At 41.1% G+C, this 17,256-nt stretch overlaps 1 protein-coding gene across 1 annotated transcript; it reads left to right on the top strand.

Moving 5' to 3' along the window:
• The first annotated feature begins 11,368 nt into the window (after positions 1-11,368).
• On the top strand, positions 11,369-16,159 carry ptgfr (prostaglandin F receptor (FP)). Its single transcript, XM_042057245.1, has 2 exons — positions 11,369-12,181; positions 15,647-16,159. The coding sequence occupies exons 1-2, from the start codon at positions 11,369-11,371 to the stop codon at positions 15,977-15,979; spliced, it is 1,146 nt and encodes a 381-aa protein (XP_041913179.1). The 3' UTR covers positions 15,980-16,159.
• The last annotated feature ends 1,097 nt before the right edge of the window (positions 16,160-17,256 follow it).

Here is a 17,256-nt window from a genome sequence, read left to right as displayed (position 1 = left end):
AGCACTCTGGACTTGTAACCGGAGGGTTGCCGGTTTGAGCCCCGACCAGTGGGCCGCGGCTGAAGTGCCCTTGAGCAAGGCACCTAACCCCTCACTGCTCCCCGAGCGCCACCGTTGAAGCAGGCAGCTCACTGCGCCGGGATTAGTGTGTGCTTCACCTCACTGTGTGTTCAGTGTGTTTCACTAATTCACCGATTGGGTTAAATGCAGAGACCAAATTTCCCTCACGGGATCAAAAAAGTATATATACTATACTTATACTTAAGTATGTATGAGATCATCAGAGAGAGAACTTCAGAGAGGCCGGTGAGAGAGAGAGAGAGAGAGAGAGAGGGTGGGGGGGCAGGCCTCGAACACACAGAAACAGAGAATGTCCCACTTCAGAAGTGTCAAAGACCTCTTTATATTCTTCTCTTACCTTTTTGGCACAGGGATTAAATGGAGAAGAACAATCATGCATATAAGAATCATAACACATAAATGAAATGTAAGGAAATCTTGCTTGGCAAATGAGTTCCCATCCGAACAAGACTGGTTTTGATTCATGCTAAGAGCCTCTTAGTAGAATTCTAATGTGCTGTCATTCACTTCTCACCTCTTGCCTTTCCGCAAATGCCATGCTGAGTGCATTCATTCTCTCCTGAGCACAATTGGTTCTACTCAACAGTGCTTTTATAAATGCGCAGTTACCAGTGGGACATTTTCGATTTTAAGGCTTCAAAGGTCAGAGAGGTTTGGGGACTGGTGTCTGAGTCCTTTTCCACAGCTCCCCTGCTAACAGACTGTGATTAATTCTGACCTTCCTACATTAAAGTGAGAGAAAGGATGAGAGCCTACTGGACTTATTTCCAGGTCGGAGACTTCTCCTTGACTGCCCGCGTTGGGAGTGGGAGTGGAACATTTCATTGAAACACCAGCTGCATCAACCTCTGTGTTTTCGTTTTGCTCCAAATTCAGGAGTGGGGTCAGTAGGAAGGCTCAGCGGGTAGAACCCAGACGGTTTACTGAAATACATTATTCAGAAAAGAAGTCAGCAATCATTATCCCTCAGATATCCATGCTGGAAACAGACCCTAGAATCGATAGTCCTGGCAGGAAACTGTTGCTTGACCACAGAACATAATGCAGGAGCACGTACTGCCTGTGCTGTGCACTGGACACACTTAAAAAGTACTGTAGTGTAGTGTAGTTCTGTGTTGCTGAGTGAACAGATGGCCTTCCGTTTGACAACTGTCCTAACACATTTAGCAGGATCCGTAGGCAACAGCATTAGCCTCGTAGCCTGGGTGCCAGCCGAACTTAGTTCCACCCACAACATTTGAGGTCGGGAAGTTCGGTCTGGCATTACTCCGTTGTGGAGCAACTATGCTCGCCCCAAATCTGGCGGACCAATCAAATCGGGCTTTACGATGATGGACAGGTGAGCAACAACGCGTCGTCTATCACATCATCTGAGCATGCTTAGGTTGATTATGTTTGCAACAAAAGCGCTGTGGCTAGCATGAGACAGATGGCTTCTAAGACCCCATATGGAAAATGCATATTATTTCAATGAGGTTTTATCACTGAAAACTATTATTTCTGAAAACTTTGGCCAAAGTTGAGATGTGGGGAAATTCATGGTTTCACTTTCATCAAGGGAAAACAGCGTGTTGCATTGTGACATGTTGTTCCCTCGTTCGCTAGAAATCTCTGATTAACCACCTGTTTGAGGGATTAGCGACAGCCTTTCCCAGCTGTTTATAACATGTTTGTGGCACATCAGTGTTCAACAGAATTATTTTTAAAAACGGAGGGGATATAGGCTATCAGTCTTTTCCTAATAGCCTACCCTACTACGTACTGTACCTCTTAGATTTCGCTAATGAGTGTTGTAGGAGATATTGACGGCACAATAACTTTTACAAAAGACCAGAAAACAATGTTAAGGCATAAGAAGGATGGTTCGTGTGTTTTCCTACACCTCACGGTATGTTATTTCATTGCTCTGATTGGTTAGGTCTATCCAATTGAGTGTAGAGGCCTTCCCCCCCTGTATCGGTTGAAACACGCCCCATAATTGCATCCCAATGGAGCAGTATCAGACTCATATTCTGACTAGAATTGAGTATGGCTACGTGAGGCTATTAGCCTCGTTGACACCTGAGCAAATCCCAAATTTCCCAAGTTCGTATGGGTATTCCCAGGCAAGCCTATAACAGCATATTTGATTGATTGTAAATTGGACTTAGATTGATTACCAGCATACTGTATGTACAATAGTAAATTAAATATAAAAACGGATAGAAATAACATCTTTTCATTATGTTTCAGAGTAAGTTGAGTACAAAACAAAAATAAATAGCCAGGCAGCTATAGCCATTGCTTATTAAGTCGAAAATAACTGACGAGACAATTATCCTTGCATCAACCCACAGTCACGGGACTAGCAGTTGCAAATACCTCTGACATGTCAAAACGAAAGTAGTCAGCTATCGCAGAGTGTCCTTAAAGGTGCTCTAAGCGATGGTACGCAGTTTCTAAGCTATTTTTTTTTCACTTACTGCAAACATCACTTCACCATCCACTAGCTGCCTGTGCCCTGAATACACTGTAAAAAAACGCAGTCTCTGTGGACAGCCCTGGCTCCAAAAACGGCAACAAAAACAACTTAGTCCAGCCTGGACCATAAAAACAAAAAACATTGTCTGTTCCAGCCAATCACCGTTGAGATGTGCGTTTAGGAGAGTTTCAATTGAATGGGAGGAAGGGGGAAGTAGTAGCGAGCTATAGCTCTCTGTTTTGTTTGAACATCAACAGAAGTGATGTTACCCAACATCACTTAGAGCACCTTTAACTAGGCCAACTTAAGGAATGCAACACAGTGTCTCACGCAGCTCACATGAACTTCAATAGGCCTACCCCCCAAATCTATTGTCCGAAATAATAATAACAAATGGCCGCCTTGTTTATTTCTGCCTTCTGACTTCTTCATTCACCTGACCTGAACAAAAGCTGAGCAGAAGTTGAGCAGACAAAGAGAAGGGAAGGTGAGAAAGTTAATGTTTAAATACAATAAAGATACAATAGGGCTACCATGAGATGCTAACCTGTAGGCCTACTGAAAATGGTTTGCTGAAATTCAGTGGAGATGTTTTGGAGATGCAGTTAGCTAACCTGCACTGACAATTAACTAAACTATAGGTTATATATGTAATATAGGATGGATAATTCATGTTGTGATGGATAATATCTTTTATAAACATGGCCCAAACATATTGTGAAATGATGTCAATTGTTGGTCAGTTATTTAGAGTTGTTGTTTTAAAACTTCAACAGAGGAGACAGGGGAGCGAAATCAGGCAGTTGAGGAGAAAGAGTTAGAAGGCTGGAAATTGGGGTGGCGTCAAAATGATCTTCTGGGTTAGGCCACCTTGGTATTTGAAAAAGTCCTGGCTACGGCCTTGGCTACAGCGCTACAATCTGGGGGCATGTTTGTGAGCCCCCATGTTCATGCCCCTAGAGTGTAGTGCTGTAGCTGCCTGGCTGCAGAAACTCGAGCTAGGTGAAATTGATTGTTTTCTGGGGTTTTTTCTGTACCGACAGTACTCAGTGACCTCGAGAAATGGAGATCTATGTGAAAAATCGCCAGATTTCTCCTTTAAGTTCTGGCCTTTTTGTCTTCTACCAGAAACACAGCTGAACCAATAGGGGACCACACCCGTCTGCTAGTGTGCCTCAGTCCACACCCTCTGTGATCTGCAGTTGAAATAGATATCTGGCTCTGGAACCATGCATGAATCAGATTCTGACTTTCTAATCATGTGTGACACACAGTTGGCACCAGGGGTGGATTCAACACTTAAGGCTCATCCCAAAACTGACCTAAAAAGTTGATGGCGTATACCGGTACATAGTGTACACTTATATGCAATACAAGGAAATGCTAGTAATTCCTACAAGTCTTTATTGGTTGGGTTAACTTCATGATGGTTTAACTGAATCCAAACATGTAATTGAGAATTATGCTGTTCAGTTACAGTTGATGTGTTTATCATTGGGTCTGACCTCAGGGAAAGTAGGAAGGGTAAGGTTATTGTTTTTTATTAAACAAATCTTAATAATCTTGTTAAACTAAATAGACCATAGCCTATATTAAACTAAAGCCCATATGTCATAACTGCAGCATGTCTTCTCACATCATGCTAAAAAGTTTGATTGTACAATTTTATATTCAGTAGATGATACCACAGTAGCCTTTGGTGATGTTACAGTTGCCGTACGTCACTGAATACTTTATTTTAGATCAAAAGCGTTGCATGAAATCCAATCGCTCTGCCAATCCAATCGTGCTTTTAATCCAAACACTCTGAAAGGTTCCAACAATGAAGATGATGTGGTTATGGAAACACCCACAATCTTTCAGCTTGTTTGAACTGGTGAAAAGTCTCTAGATTCAGAACATTTGTTGCAGGAGCTCTTTCTCATACATGTAAGCCTCTGAGGCTGTGCAATTTTCAAGTCTAGGTTAATCTAGGTTTCATTCGTCTAGGTTCACCTTGAATTTCCCCTTGGGGATCAATAAAGTATCTATCTATCTATCTATCTATCTATCTATCTATCATGCACTATGTATTGATATAGTGCATACAGTTCATATGCATATTTCCTACGTCAGTACACTCATGTCATATCTGTCTACCTTAACATATACATAATGAACAGCTAGTGATGGCAGTGAGTATATTTCAGTTTGTTGAGATGAATATTTTCTATGTCTTGTGAGCCTGTAATGGATGACAGATTCCCAAGGAGGGAGAAGGGGATCAGGTAGCACAATGCACAGGAGCATGAAGAACTCCTCAGAGATATGAGTTTGCTAAGAGGACACACAGACAGATTGTGTGGTCTAGGAAGCAATATGATATTTACAATCATATCAAACATTCTATCCATCTATCTCCAACTCTCTCACTGTTATCTGTCTATCGTGGCCAAAAGTTTTGGTAGTAGTGACACAAATTTAGTTTTTCACAAACTTTGCTGCTTCAGTGTTTTTTGATAGTTTTAAGATATGGTGAAAAGCAGTTATTATAATTTCATCAGTTTCAAAGGATTTTATTGACAAATACATCACATTTATGCAAAGAGACAATATTTACAGTGTTGACCCTTCTTTTTTATAACTTCTGCAATTCACTCTGGCATGCTGGATAGCAGCTTGCCTTATACATGCTTCAGTCTGTCCACCTGCGTTTTGAGGATTGACCAGAGACTCTCAGTGGGCTTAAGATCTGGGTAGTTTCCTTGCTACAGATTTAAAATGTCATTACATCACTTTTGCCTTGACATGGTGCCTCATCATGCTGGAAAACTCATGTATCATGATATCCAAATTGCTCCTGGATCATTGGGAGAAGATGATCTTGGAGGATATTTGGACTGCCATTATTCATGGCAGTATTTTTGGGCAAAACTATGAATGAGCCCACTTCTTTGGTCTCAGGATGCTTCACAGTTGGCATTTGTCACCGGGTAGACTTCTGTCTTGTGTTGTTATAATAAACATGACCACAACGAACACAGAATACGGCAAGAAAGCTTTATTCTGCACACAAGCACATCAAAACAACCGTGATGAGATCTCCATACAGATATTAAAACAGGAAAGAGGAAGGTATAGATGGGGCTAAGAGAAGAGGGGAGAGAAAGGGATACCAGGGACCCTCAGTAGCAGTTTACCATCAGTCAAAATCAAAGAAAAACTATGCAATACACTAGATCTATTGTGCAATTATATTATTATGAGACAAGTGTAAAGTCTAACCTGTTACACATGACACAGGACTCATGGTAAAGTTCACCTTCTTGTTTCCAGACAGTCATTTTTCCAGATGGTTCAAACAATGTGAAGGGGGTCCTCTGCAGTCCGATCCTCATACTTCCTGCAGAATTACAGTCTGTTCTTGGTGTTTTCCTTAAAGTGGTGTGGCTTCTTTGCTGCCCTTATGGACTCCCAGCCGTTGTCCAAGTCTTCCCCTCTTTGTGTACTGTATACAGATGCACTGGTGATAACATGACTCCGACTCCGATTCCACTGGAACGTTCATTCTCATGGCAATGAAGCTCTTTGCAGTTGATTGAAAGGCATCTGATCACAATAATCTAGATCACAGAAACTGAAGCATGCAAAGTTTGCAAAAAACAACATTTGTGTCACTGCTAATAATGGTTCTTAATAGTGGCCTGGAAGAAGTAGCCCTCTGTTAAACAGTCGGTGCAGTGATTTACATAAAAATAAATAAATAAATAAATAAATAAATAAAAAAAATAAAAAAAATGGGGCAGTGGTGGCCTACTGGTTAGGGCTTCGGGCTTGTAACCGGAGGGTTGCCGGTTCGATCCCCGACCAGTAGGAACAGCTGAAGTGGCTGCTCCCCGAGCGCCGCTGTAGCAAGGTAGCTCACTGCTCCGGGTTAGTGTTTGCTTCACCTCACTGTGTGTTCACTGTGCTCTGTGTGTTCACTAATTCACGGATGGGATAAATACAGAAACCAAATTCCTTGTATGCGCATTACGCAAGTAGCCTATACTCGGCCGAGAAACCTGATTTACATTTACAATCATGCCTGCAGTGGAACTTCGCACTTGAAAGTGAAACTAGCAGACACTGAACGCTGAACTAATTTCCCCATCTAGTGGTCAATCATGGCTTCACACTGTTTATGGTTGCATGATGTTACTATATGTCTTGGTTGTATATATCTTGTCATAAATGGCATCAAGAGATATATCAATAACACAAGAGCCAACAATGAGTTTGAATAAAATGTACTATTCAGTTTCTAAAGTTTTTTTAATAGAAAATGCCTTGACAGACAGTCAGAGAACTTGTTTAATATAAAATTATACAGCGCTTAATTACAGGTTGTAAAATCTTGAATCTCTTATTCACTATTCTTAGAGGACCATCCGCACATAGGCTACACAATGGAAAATCTCAGCATCTCATGGCAGTTTAATAACAGGCTGATGACATGAGCACGCGCACACTACCTTCTGTGCTTGTACGTTATGTAGTGCTGGGATATAAAACCATTGAGGTTGAGGAGACATTTTCCAAGCAGACCTAATTCACAGCCATCTGGACATGCTAGGCAAAGTGACATCTATTTTATTATCAAAGATACAGAAAAAAAGGTAAGGCTGCCTTATCTCAGAAATTTGGTGACAGAATGAAGCTGACTGGTGATTTAGTTTCCATGTCACTGAACATATTTTGACCGTTGCCCAGAAAAGACCCACAACATGTGCTCTTATGGCAGCTGCTCTCCAGGCTTCTCCCTACGGTGCAGGGAAGAAGATGACACAGTTGGCAGGAACAGAGAAATTGAGCTTGGTGAGCAGACCTGATGCCACTGGTTCCGTAATGAACAGCAGCGAGCTCAAATTACGGGGCCATTTCTCCCACAGTCTCCAATCCCAGTGTGTCTAAGAGCATTACGGGGACCCCATTTGGCACGACGGAGAAGTGCTGTTGATTGCCACCTCGTTCGCAGCCGCTGCCGCCGGTTGCTGTGACCTCACACCCACAGGCTCTCGTGCCGGAGGAAGTGTCACATTACCCAACGAAAGAGGCCCGTGGCTTTCAGCAGGGCTCCACATCCCAGGTTTCACACCAAGAGGAGAGAGAGAGAGAGAGAGAAAGAGAGAGAGAGAGATGGTAAGCTATCATCTCCCGCTTCTGTGCCAAAGACATGGCTCCCATCAGCCTCTTCAGAGGGAGGGAAAATTAGAGGCGCTCTCAGAGAGGACATTTCTGTTTTTTTCCACCCTATCTAGAAAGGAGCCTTATGTTTCTGACAGATCATTTCTCTCCTCCAATTTACTGCCATCTGTGACATCCAACACCCCCCCCCCCCCCCCCTCTCCTAAGAACCAGGTAATGATGACCGTTGTGTATGAGTGACAGGTTCTCAGATTGGGTAGGTCATCCTGAAACTGCTGTGCTCCAAACCTGACGGGGTCATCATGCAAAATGGGATGTTTTTCACCTTTATTAATAATTTTGTATAAACATGCTAAGTGAAAAAAAAATCTTGCCATTATGAAGTTTACATTTTACTAACGTTAAAGTTCTTAATTAAGCAGCCTACCTTAAATTTGATATTTTGGGAACCATTTTTACATGCTTTTAAACCTTATGAAGAACTGATTGAGCATTTAAGCCTAGCCCTAAACTTCTTACAACCGAGAATTATCTGTCTTGGTTCAGCAGACACTACACAAACACAATTTGTCCATCTCCATGGACACATTAGAACCTCTCAAGTTCATGCAATCTCCATAGTTACAATGCAATACAATTTCTTAAATTTCCCCGGGGGATCAATAAAGTATCTATCTATCTATCTATCTATGCAACTTGAGGTTGTGACATTAGAAGGACAGTACTTAGGCAGATTAATTATATAGATGTTTTCAACAGTTTTGACACAGCTGGAAATCTGTAATGACTAATTGACTTTTACTTCAGCCACAAGATGGAATACAAACACATATTTAAGAATACTTTTAGAAGCCACAAACCGCAAAAACCTTTTGAAAAGCACTGGCAGAGTTCTTCTAGCTAAGTGTTCCCTGTCAGTTACAAATCGACATTCTCTGTGCAGCTTGCCAGACAGCGTAATTAAACTAAATTAGCTTAATCTCAGACAATTACTCCTTATAACACACACAAAGATGAATAGCAACAAGAGAATCCATCCTGAATTCCAGCCCAAGAAAGTCTCTAATCTATTAACACCATTAATTTTCAAGACAAATTAAAATGTAGGAAGAAACAACATGATTTCAATGGAAACAAAACTGAACTGTTTATTGTTGGCTACATTAGGTTAATGTTAATTACCATGGGAACATAACAGGATATGGACTATTGCTTTGTGAATTGTCATCATATATAATTGGGTTCATGTTGGGCTTCTGGTCTGGAGGAGGTACATTTTTGAAAGGTGCCCTTTGGCAGAACAGAATACCTACTGAGGGGACACTGATAATAACAACATTTGTATGGTAATTAATGTCTGTGCAAAACAACACGGGAAATATGCAGCTGTGATATTTTGCTGGTTGTGACTGAGCCTTGTGGGTCGATTAACTGCTTTCTTCTTCCCATAATCTGTGAGGGTGAAACTCCACCCAGAATTGATTTTATACATACGTAATCAAACTGTGTTCGAAGACAAGCATATCAAATTAAGACCAAATGTGATATTAAGTCTTAGGTTGTGGTGCTATGGCCCACTTAGCCTATTGTCTTTCCATCATATCCACAATTGTAGGCTATGTATATGAGTATTCATTCAAAAGTATAGGTGGGGCATTAGTAACACCATATATACCAGGTCAGCTGGCTGTGCCTTTAACATAGGTGACTGTGGTTGAAACACTGGAAGTTAATTCAAAGTATTCAATGGCCTTGACAGCTCTGCATTTTAAATTAGCCTACCTTTCTGTTCACTGTAGCCTAGCCTACTGCTGTACTGCTTGTATCAGTTTTGATTCAGTTTTTCATTTTAAATCATGACTTTGCATTGGATTACAATGCCATTTATTATTAGGCCTAAATGTTGCCAAATGTTATTGTGCATATAACCCATGCATACTTCAGATACTTTTTCCTCCATGTGCAACCATAACGACAAAACAAATCAGCCGCTGAAGCCAGATTGCAGCACTAAAAAAACGCTGAAAGCAATGAATGTGGTGATGCATAATTGAGGGTCATAGCGAGAACATTAGGCTACTTGAGGGATAATAATTATCTTTTGGCAGCAGTCTTATTCGCTCACTCAGATACCAGGTATTTGTAACCGGGGAATACTTTACCGTGACGGGCAACAGCACGTCCAGTCGCTCTGTGTGATGTGCTGTGTCAGCCGAGCATTGCGCTCCACAACGTGTTATCTTCAGATAAGGGATACAGAAGTTATAGGCTACTGTCTGTAACTGGCACCAGCCGGAGAGCATCAGGTGTGGCAGACGGATATCTGTGTAAGTAGGAGAAATGATTGACCTATGACTAATATACATTAATTAATTCACACAGGCAGATGGATATCGCACTTCAAGAAAAAATAACCCCACTTATATTCGGGTTTCACACGGAAATGAAACATTTATCAGACTTTTGAAGGATGCGGTGATTATCGCCTCGCCAACAAGCCAATTCTTGTGGACCTTATTTGGAATAGGCTATCGTACCGATGGTAAACTGCAGATTTGGAATGTCATAATGTTGTACTAGGCTAATACTGACATTTCAAAAGAAAATCTTCTGAAGAGACCCAGTCATTATTCAAAGGTAAGACTGATAACTGCTGACTGTCACGACCTTTCATCTACCTGGCTAAAACTTATTAATGTGTGTGTTGTGGTGTCTGAGGATGAAAATGTGCAGTTAACTCATTACCTTTCTTGAAGATCTCCTCACAGGCTACATGTTCTAGCCTGATAATGTGTTTTCAGTGTTTTGTCGTTGTTGTTGTTGTTTCATCATTGTGTTGTTATTGTTGTCTCATCACTGTGTTATAGATATGCCTTATCACTGCATACATACCTGACATAATGATTTAAACATTTATCATGGCAATTTTTTATTATATTATGGAATTATTATGGATTGATGGAATCTGATTTCAGGCACTGTCAGGTTGTATAACAAGTTGTGAATGTGCACTGTTTCCGGTAATCATTGCATGGGCATTTAAATTTAACCAATTAGACTAATTTCTCTTATGGATTTGTTTTTCTTTTGAATTGTTTGTTGTCTTAATTCTCAGTGTCTTTATTTTCAATGTGTGAAGTGCTTTGTGTGGAACTTTGTGCATGAAAAAATGCACTATATAAATATATACCTACCAATGACAATTCAAAAGGGCTGGTTTACATTTCTATACTGTTTATATATCATACAGGGGCAGCCGTGGCCTACTGGTTAGCACTTCGGACCTGTTACCGGAGGGTTGCCGGTTAGAACCCCGACCAATAGGCACGACTGAAGTGCCCTTGAGCAAGGCACCCAACCTGCTCCCCGAGATAAGATAAGATAAAACAAAATAAGACTGTCCCCGAGCGCCGCTGTTGATGCAGGCAGCTCACTGCGCCGTGATTACTGTGTGCTTCACCTCACTGTGTGTACACTGTGTGCTGTGTGTGTTTCACTAATTCACGGATTGGGATAAATGCAGAGACCAAATTTCCCTCACGGGATCAAAAAAGTATATACTTACTTCATACCCTTGTAACTGAAATAGAAAAAAAACAATCTTACCAATCTTGTCCATACTTCCAATATGTCCTCTGCAGGTAGACCTCTTGACTAAGAATGACCCAGAACAGGAGCTCAGAGGCCGGGTGCCTCTCAGGTGGTGGCCCGTCAAATGGCACCAGAAGCCAAGCCGAGGTCTCTGTCATTTCCTCTGTCATATCCATGTCTGTGGGCATCCTCTCAAACACTCTCGCCCTCTTCATCCTGGTGAAGGCCTACCAGCGCTTCCGCCTCAAGTCCAAGGCTTGCTTCCTCCTCTTCGCCAGTGGCCTGGTTGTCACGGACTGTCTGGGTCACCTTATCAACGGCTCCTTGGTGTTTTATGTCTACAGCTACCGCAAAGACTGGGAGGCCTTCGACCCCAAGCGCATCCTGTGTGGCATCTTTGGCACCTCCATGGTCTTCTTTGGCCTGAGCCCCTTGCTCCTGGGGGGCGTGATGGCTGTCGAGCGCTACCTTGGGGTGACCCACCCTTTCTTCCACTCGTCAGTCATCGCCTCATGCCACATGAAGACGCTCATGGGCGCCATCTGGCTCCTGGCTCTCTTTGTGGCCCTGCTGCCCATCCTGCTCTGCCGGCCCTACGAGGTGCAGTGCTCGCGCAGCTGGTGCTTCTTCCGGATGGTAGGTGCACGTGACTGGCTGGACACCGTCTCCCCAGTGCTCTTCTCCCTCCTGGGGCTGCTGTCACTGCTTGTGTCCATCGTATGCAACGCCATGAGCGGGTTCGCCCTCTTGCAGTCAAAGCAACGCAGCCATCGTGACCGCCACCATTGTCACCACCGAAAGAGCTCAGCCCACCACTTGGAAATGATCTGCCAGCTGTTGGCCATCATGATTGTGTCCTGCGTGTGCTGGGGCCCCTTTCTGGTAAGAGCGGGCTACTTTCTGAGATTCTGGGAAGCCTTATCTCTGGCATGCATGGGCACAATACCAAGACACAAACAACAAAATTAAATGTATGAGGCAAGTCATTTATCTTACTGTGATGGTATGAGAGATTAAAACAAACAAGATAAGACTTTTTTGACAATTTTTTTTACACTTAATATTTGATTATTCTCATGAAAAGTATTATGGCGAATACAATTCACGTCCTTATTAGATTTAGATTATCTATATATACATGGAGTACATGACATTGATGTTGACAATCAGGTAATTGTGTACCTGAACTGATCCACAACTGGCCATAACGAGATACTAAGTTTGGTAATCCCTGTAATAAAATAAAAGCAAAGAAACTCCAGTGTATATCCAACTTTACTGCATGGAATACACAGACTCTATTGACTGATATAAAGATTTTTGTAATAAATTATTCAGTATACATTATTGCCTTGTCAAAACAGCTTATAGAAACAGGTGGTCACCTGATCTGCCTCTTCAGTTCTCTTGTGTTAGGGTTTTAAAGCCAAATAACCTTAAGATATGTAGAGGTGGTACGGAGTGTACAAGCCAAACAGTGGATGTTTTTCTCCTGAGGGGAAAGATTTACTGTAAAAAGACAACTGGCAGAGAGAGAAGCACAAGCCCTTTGCACTTCTTGCACTTCATCTGTATGTAGGAGGAGCTGCCAATGATCTTAGGAGCTGTTAGAAAACTCTGTTCCCTCTACTTGAAATGCCTGATCTGTATTATGTCATCTCAAAAATTGTCATTTTGTTTGATTGTTTGGCCTATACTGTACATATGGCTATATTAAACACTGCCTAAGGTATTCACCCCCTTGGATATTTCCACTTTTACTGCTTTTAGAAATGGAATCTTGATCAATTTAATGTGGCCTTTTTTAAAATAATTAACAAAAATCCTCTCTTTAATGTAAAAGGGAAAGCCGATTTCTACAAAGTAATGTTAATTAATTTACAAATATATAATACAAAATAAGTGATTGCTTAAATATTCACCCCCTTCAAGTCAGCATTGAGTAGATGCACCTGTGGCCACAATTAAAGCATGGAGTCTGCATAGATAGGTCTCACTTGCACATCTGGATACTGCAATTTTACTCTGCAAAATTGTTCAAGCTCTGCAGGTTGGAAGGGGATCGGGTATGAACAGCCCTTTTCAAGTCCAGCCACAAATTTTCTATAGAATTGAAGTCCGAGCTTTGACTCGCCCACTCAAGAACATTCACCTTGTTGTCTTTAAACATTTTCTGTGTAGTTTTCGCTGTAGGCTTCAGCTCATTGTATAAGTATTCTGTAATTATAACTATACTCTTTTGATTCTGTGAGGGAAATTTGGTCTCTGCATTTATCCCAATCCGTGAATTAGTGAAACACACAGTAGACAGTGAACACACAGTGAGGTGAAGTGAAGCACACACACTAACCCGGAGCAGTGAGCTGCCTGCTACAGCGGCGCTCGGGGAGCAGTGAGGGGTTAGGTGCCTTGCTCAAGGGCACTTCAGCCGTGGATGTGGGCATGGGAGAGCAGTGCTCAACCACTTCCCCGACCCACATTTTTCCCACTGGTCGGGGATTGAACCGGCAACCCTTTGGTTACAAGCCCAATGCCCTTAACCGGTAGGCCACGGCTATTGTCTTCATGGTGGAATTATAGCCAGGAATACTGATTGACTAGTGATTGGACCTTTCAGACGCAGGTACCTTTATATTATATACACATTCGTGCACTCAGGCAATCTCCATTTCACTAATTGTGAGACTATTAGCACCAACTGGCTGGACCTATGTTGATTTAGGTCAGTTACTTTAAGGGGGGTGAATATTTATGTAACTGCTTATTTTGCATTATATAGGGTCATTCCACGTCAATTCAACCAGGGCCCACGCACTTAGGTCTCAAAAAATTCTGATACAATTACCAGGTGTACCTATGTTACCCAGGAGACACACTGTAAAATTACTCTTATGTAAGATCAATACTTTCCAAGATACAGCCAGGCCTCTTTTTTTTGTCAAAGTTCGCAAGCCCACAGCGCAAGAACTAAACCATGTAGGAGGCTCAAATTTTGCATGCTGGTACATAAATAGGAATAGTATGTAGCAAAATTGTCACGTTTGGTCTGGATAATCCTGCATGGTCATAGCTGTCCCTCAAAGTTGATACAAATTTTATTGGAGTTTTTGGCTGGGCTCTGTTTAAGCCTTTAGAAGACATATTTGTACTCAACATAGGCTCTTGATTTATTTTCCTTACTGAGATAAGTAGAAACACTCTCACAAAAAACAATGAACAGAAAATAAATTCCTTCAGGGTCTGAACAGCAGACTTTACAAGTCTAAAAAATCATTTTGGTTCTCATTTTCAGAGCACCCAAACACCTTGTGGGAATATACAAAGATTTTTTTTATATTTTTTTCTTTATTCTCCATGATCTTTTCTTTTCAAAAACACCAATTTGACTTGTCTTATGCCAATCTTTCTTTTTCACTTTCCACCCTGAACATGGGCAAAATGCACCATTGACATCAATATGTTTGTATAGAGCTACCCTAGGTTACTCTATACAACCACAGGTGGCAGTGTGGTGACTATAAAACATATTGATGTCAATGGGGCATTTTGCCCATGTTCAGGGTGGAAAATAAAAAAGAAAGATTTGCATAAGACAAGTCAAATTGGTGTTTTCAAAAAGAAGGGATCATGGAGAATAAAGAAAAACATATTTAAAAAATCTGTGTATATTCCCACAAGGTGTTTGGGTGCTCTGAAAATGATAACCAAAATGATTTTTCAGACTTGTGAGGTCTGCTGTTCAGACCCTGAAGGGATTTGTTTTCTGTTCATTGCTTTTTGTGAGAGTGTTTCTACTTATCTCAGTAAGGAAAATAAATCAAGAGCCTATGTTGAGTACAAATATGTCTTCTGAAGGCTTAAACAGAGCCCAGAAGAGTAATTTTACAGTGTGTCTCCTGGATAACATAGGTACACCTGGTAATTTTTTCAGAATTTTTTGAGACCTAAGTGCGTGGGCCCTGGATGAACTGACGTGGAATGACCCTATATTTTTAATTAATTAACATTAATTTGTAGAAATTTGCTATCACTTTGACATTAAAAAGGAGATTTTTGTAAATCATTGTAAAAAAAGCCAACTTAGCAATAAAAGTGTAAATATCTAAGGTGGGTGAATACTTTTTATAGGCACTATGTGCTGCATTATAGTGTATCATGCTGTGTATAATATGATCTCTGTTACCACTACTGAAATAGATGAGTTTTGTCTCATTCATTGACCAATAAAGTAAGACCACTCTCCACAACAGCCCTATGGAAATGGAAGCCCTCTTTACCTGTCACTGCTGCAGGATGATGTTGGTATGATCTACATCCTGATATGCTGCGTGCGTTCCATCCCTCCAGGTCAATGTCATTGTCTTGAACATCAATGATGAGGACCAGCGCGCCTACACCCGCATGCTTCTTACAGTGCGCATGGCTACATGGAACCAAATCCTGGACCCTTGGGTTTACATTCTCTTGCGCAAGGCCGTCCTGAGGAAGCTGTTCCTGGTCACCCACCGATGCTGCGGCTCACGTTCTCAGCGGCTGTATACCTGGAGGTGTGGAACCCTGACGAGGTCAGTCGAGGTCAGCACATCTGTCATCAGCAGACCGGAATGTCGTAGTCCAGATGGGGGCGCTATACCTGAGAGCAACGCACAGTTTGTTGTCCAGCCAGGAAACAGGACATGAGAAGATATGGCCGCTGCAGAGATTAACTGCGTCAGTAAGGTCACAGCAGTGGGCTAGTGTAGAACCCATATCACTCTCCCTCTGAGAGGCTGAAGGGCATTGTGTACCTTGCGACACTGACATAAAGACATGAATTGCACAGAATTACCATTCTGCTATTTAGTAATATATTAAATATTATTTAATTATCTTAACAGACTCAAGATTTGTAGGTTATTGATATTATGAATATATTATGTTATTTGCTATTTGACTACTTTTAACTATTAATTTTAATGATAATGTAATGTTTGTTGATATTGTTGTAAGTTACACGAACATTTCACAGAGTTGTTTTTTGTTTTGTTTTTTTCTGTTTGTTACAGTTGGAAAGCAAACTGCTGGACGTTTGCTAGTCTGTATTACTCTTGTATCATAATTTAGTGAAATAATGACCTGTCAATGTTTATTACAGGAAATACCTGTGGCTCCAGAAATGCTTCTTGACTTCCACTAATGTATAAAAAGTAAAGACTGTTAAAATTCAGCAAGTAATGTAGACCTCATTTCATGTTAAGTATGTCAACAACTTATTTTTTTTATTGTGTTGACTGTGGGAATAAATGAACATAAATACATGAATTCAGAGCCTATGTAAGAACAATGCTAGGCTTAAGCATTGTTGTGTTTAGCATACAAGGCACAACCAAACTGATCTTAACCTCGGGTTTTATCTTCTTAAAAGGCTTCTCATGTTGAAGTTCATAAGTGCATGCATACATCACAATGTAATTGACGCATCTGTATACCGCCAACAGGCTACTTGTAGCCTAACTCATAGGTCAATGTCATGTGGCATTCCTAAAATTGTGTTTGAAAGATTTTGCTTTGCATAATCAGCTAAATGTCTTGAGGAACAAACTGTTGGACTACTGTTGGACTAGGCCTACTGTTTTTTTGTGTGTGTTCAACGAATATGTACATTTAGTTTTATTCTTGATTGTTTTGGCTTAGGCCTGTTTTAAAGCATCATATTAGATGTGCTGAACTCATATTTTATCATGCTGTGTATGATATGATTTATACATTTTTGTTTTCTATGTGCTTTGCATTTCCCGTGGAAATGTGATTTCGGTGCATTGTTTTTAAAAAAAAAATATATATTGCCTGCTTAATTATTTCCAATAGGCTAAGTGTCTTGTTATGCACATGTGAAAGATCATAAAACAAAGTCAAAATAAATATGCGATTTAAAAACACATTCCTTATCACTGTTATTTTATATAGGCCAACATAAG

The sequence above is a fragment of the Alosa sapidissima genome, chromosome 12, assembly GCF_018492685.1.
Source record: "Alosa sapidissima isolate fAloSap1 chromosome 12, fAloSap1.pri, whole genome shotgun sequence".
In the NCBI taxonomy this organism is placed as follows: Eukaryota; Metazoa; Chordata; class Actinopteri; order Clupeiformes; family Clupeidae; genus Alosa; species Alosa sapidissima.
Note: the sequence above shows the minus strand (reverse complement) of the source record. Positions and strands in the feature narration are given on the sequence as shown.

Bases quoted from the DNA above. Each gene is read 5' to 3' on its own strand.
- ptgfr (XM_042057245.1), top strand. From the start codon at position 11,369: ATGACCCAGAACAGGAGCTCAGAGGCCGGGTGCCTCTCAGGTGGTGGC. The intron at 12,182-15,646 runs GTAAGAGCGGGC...CCATCCCTCCAG, and splicing joins TGTGCTGGGGCCCCTTTCTG to GTCAATGTCATTGTCTTGAA.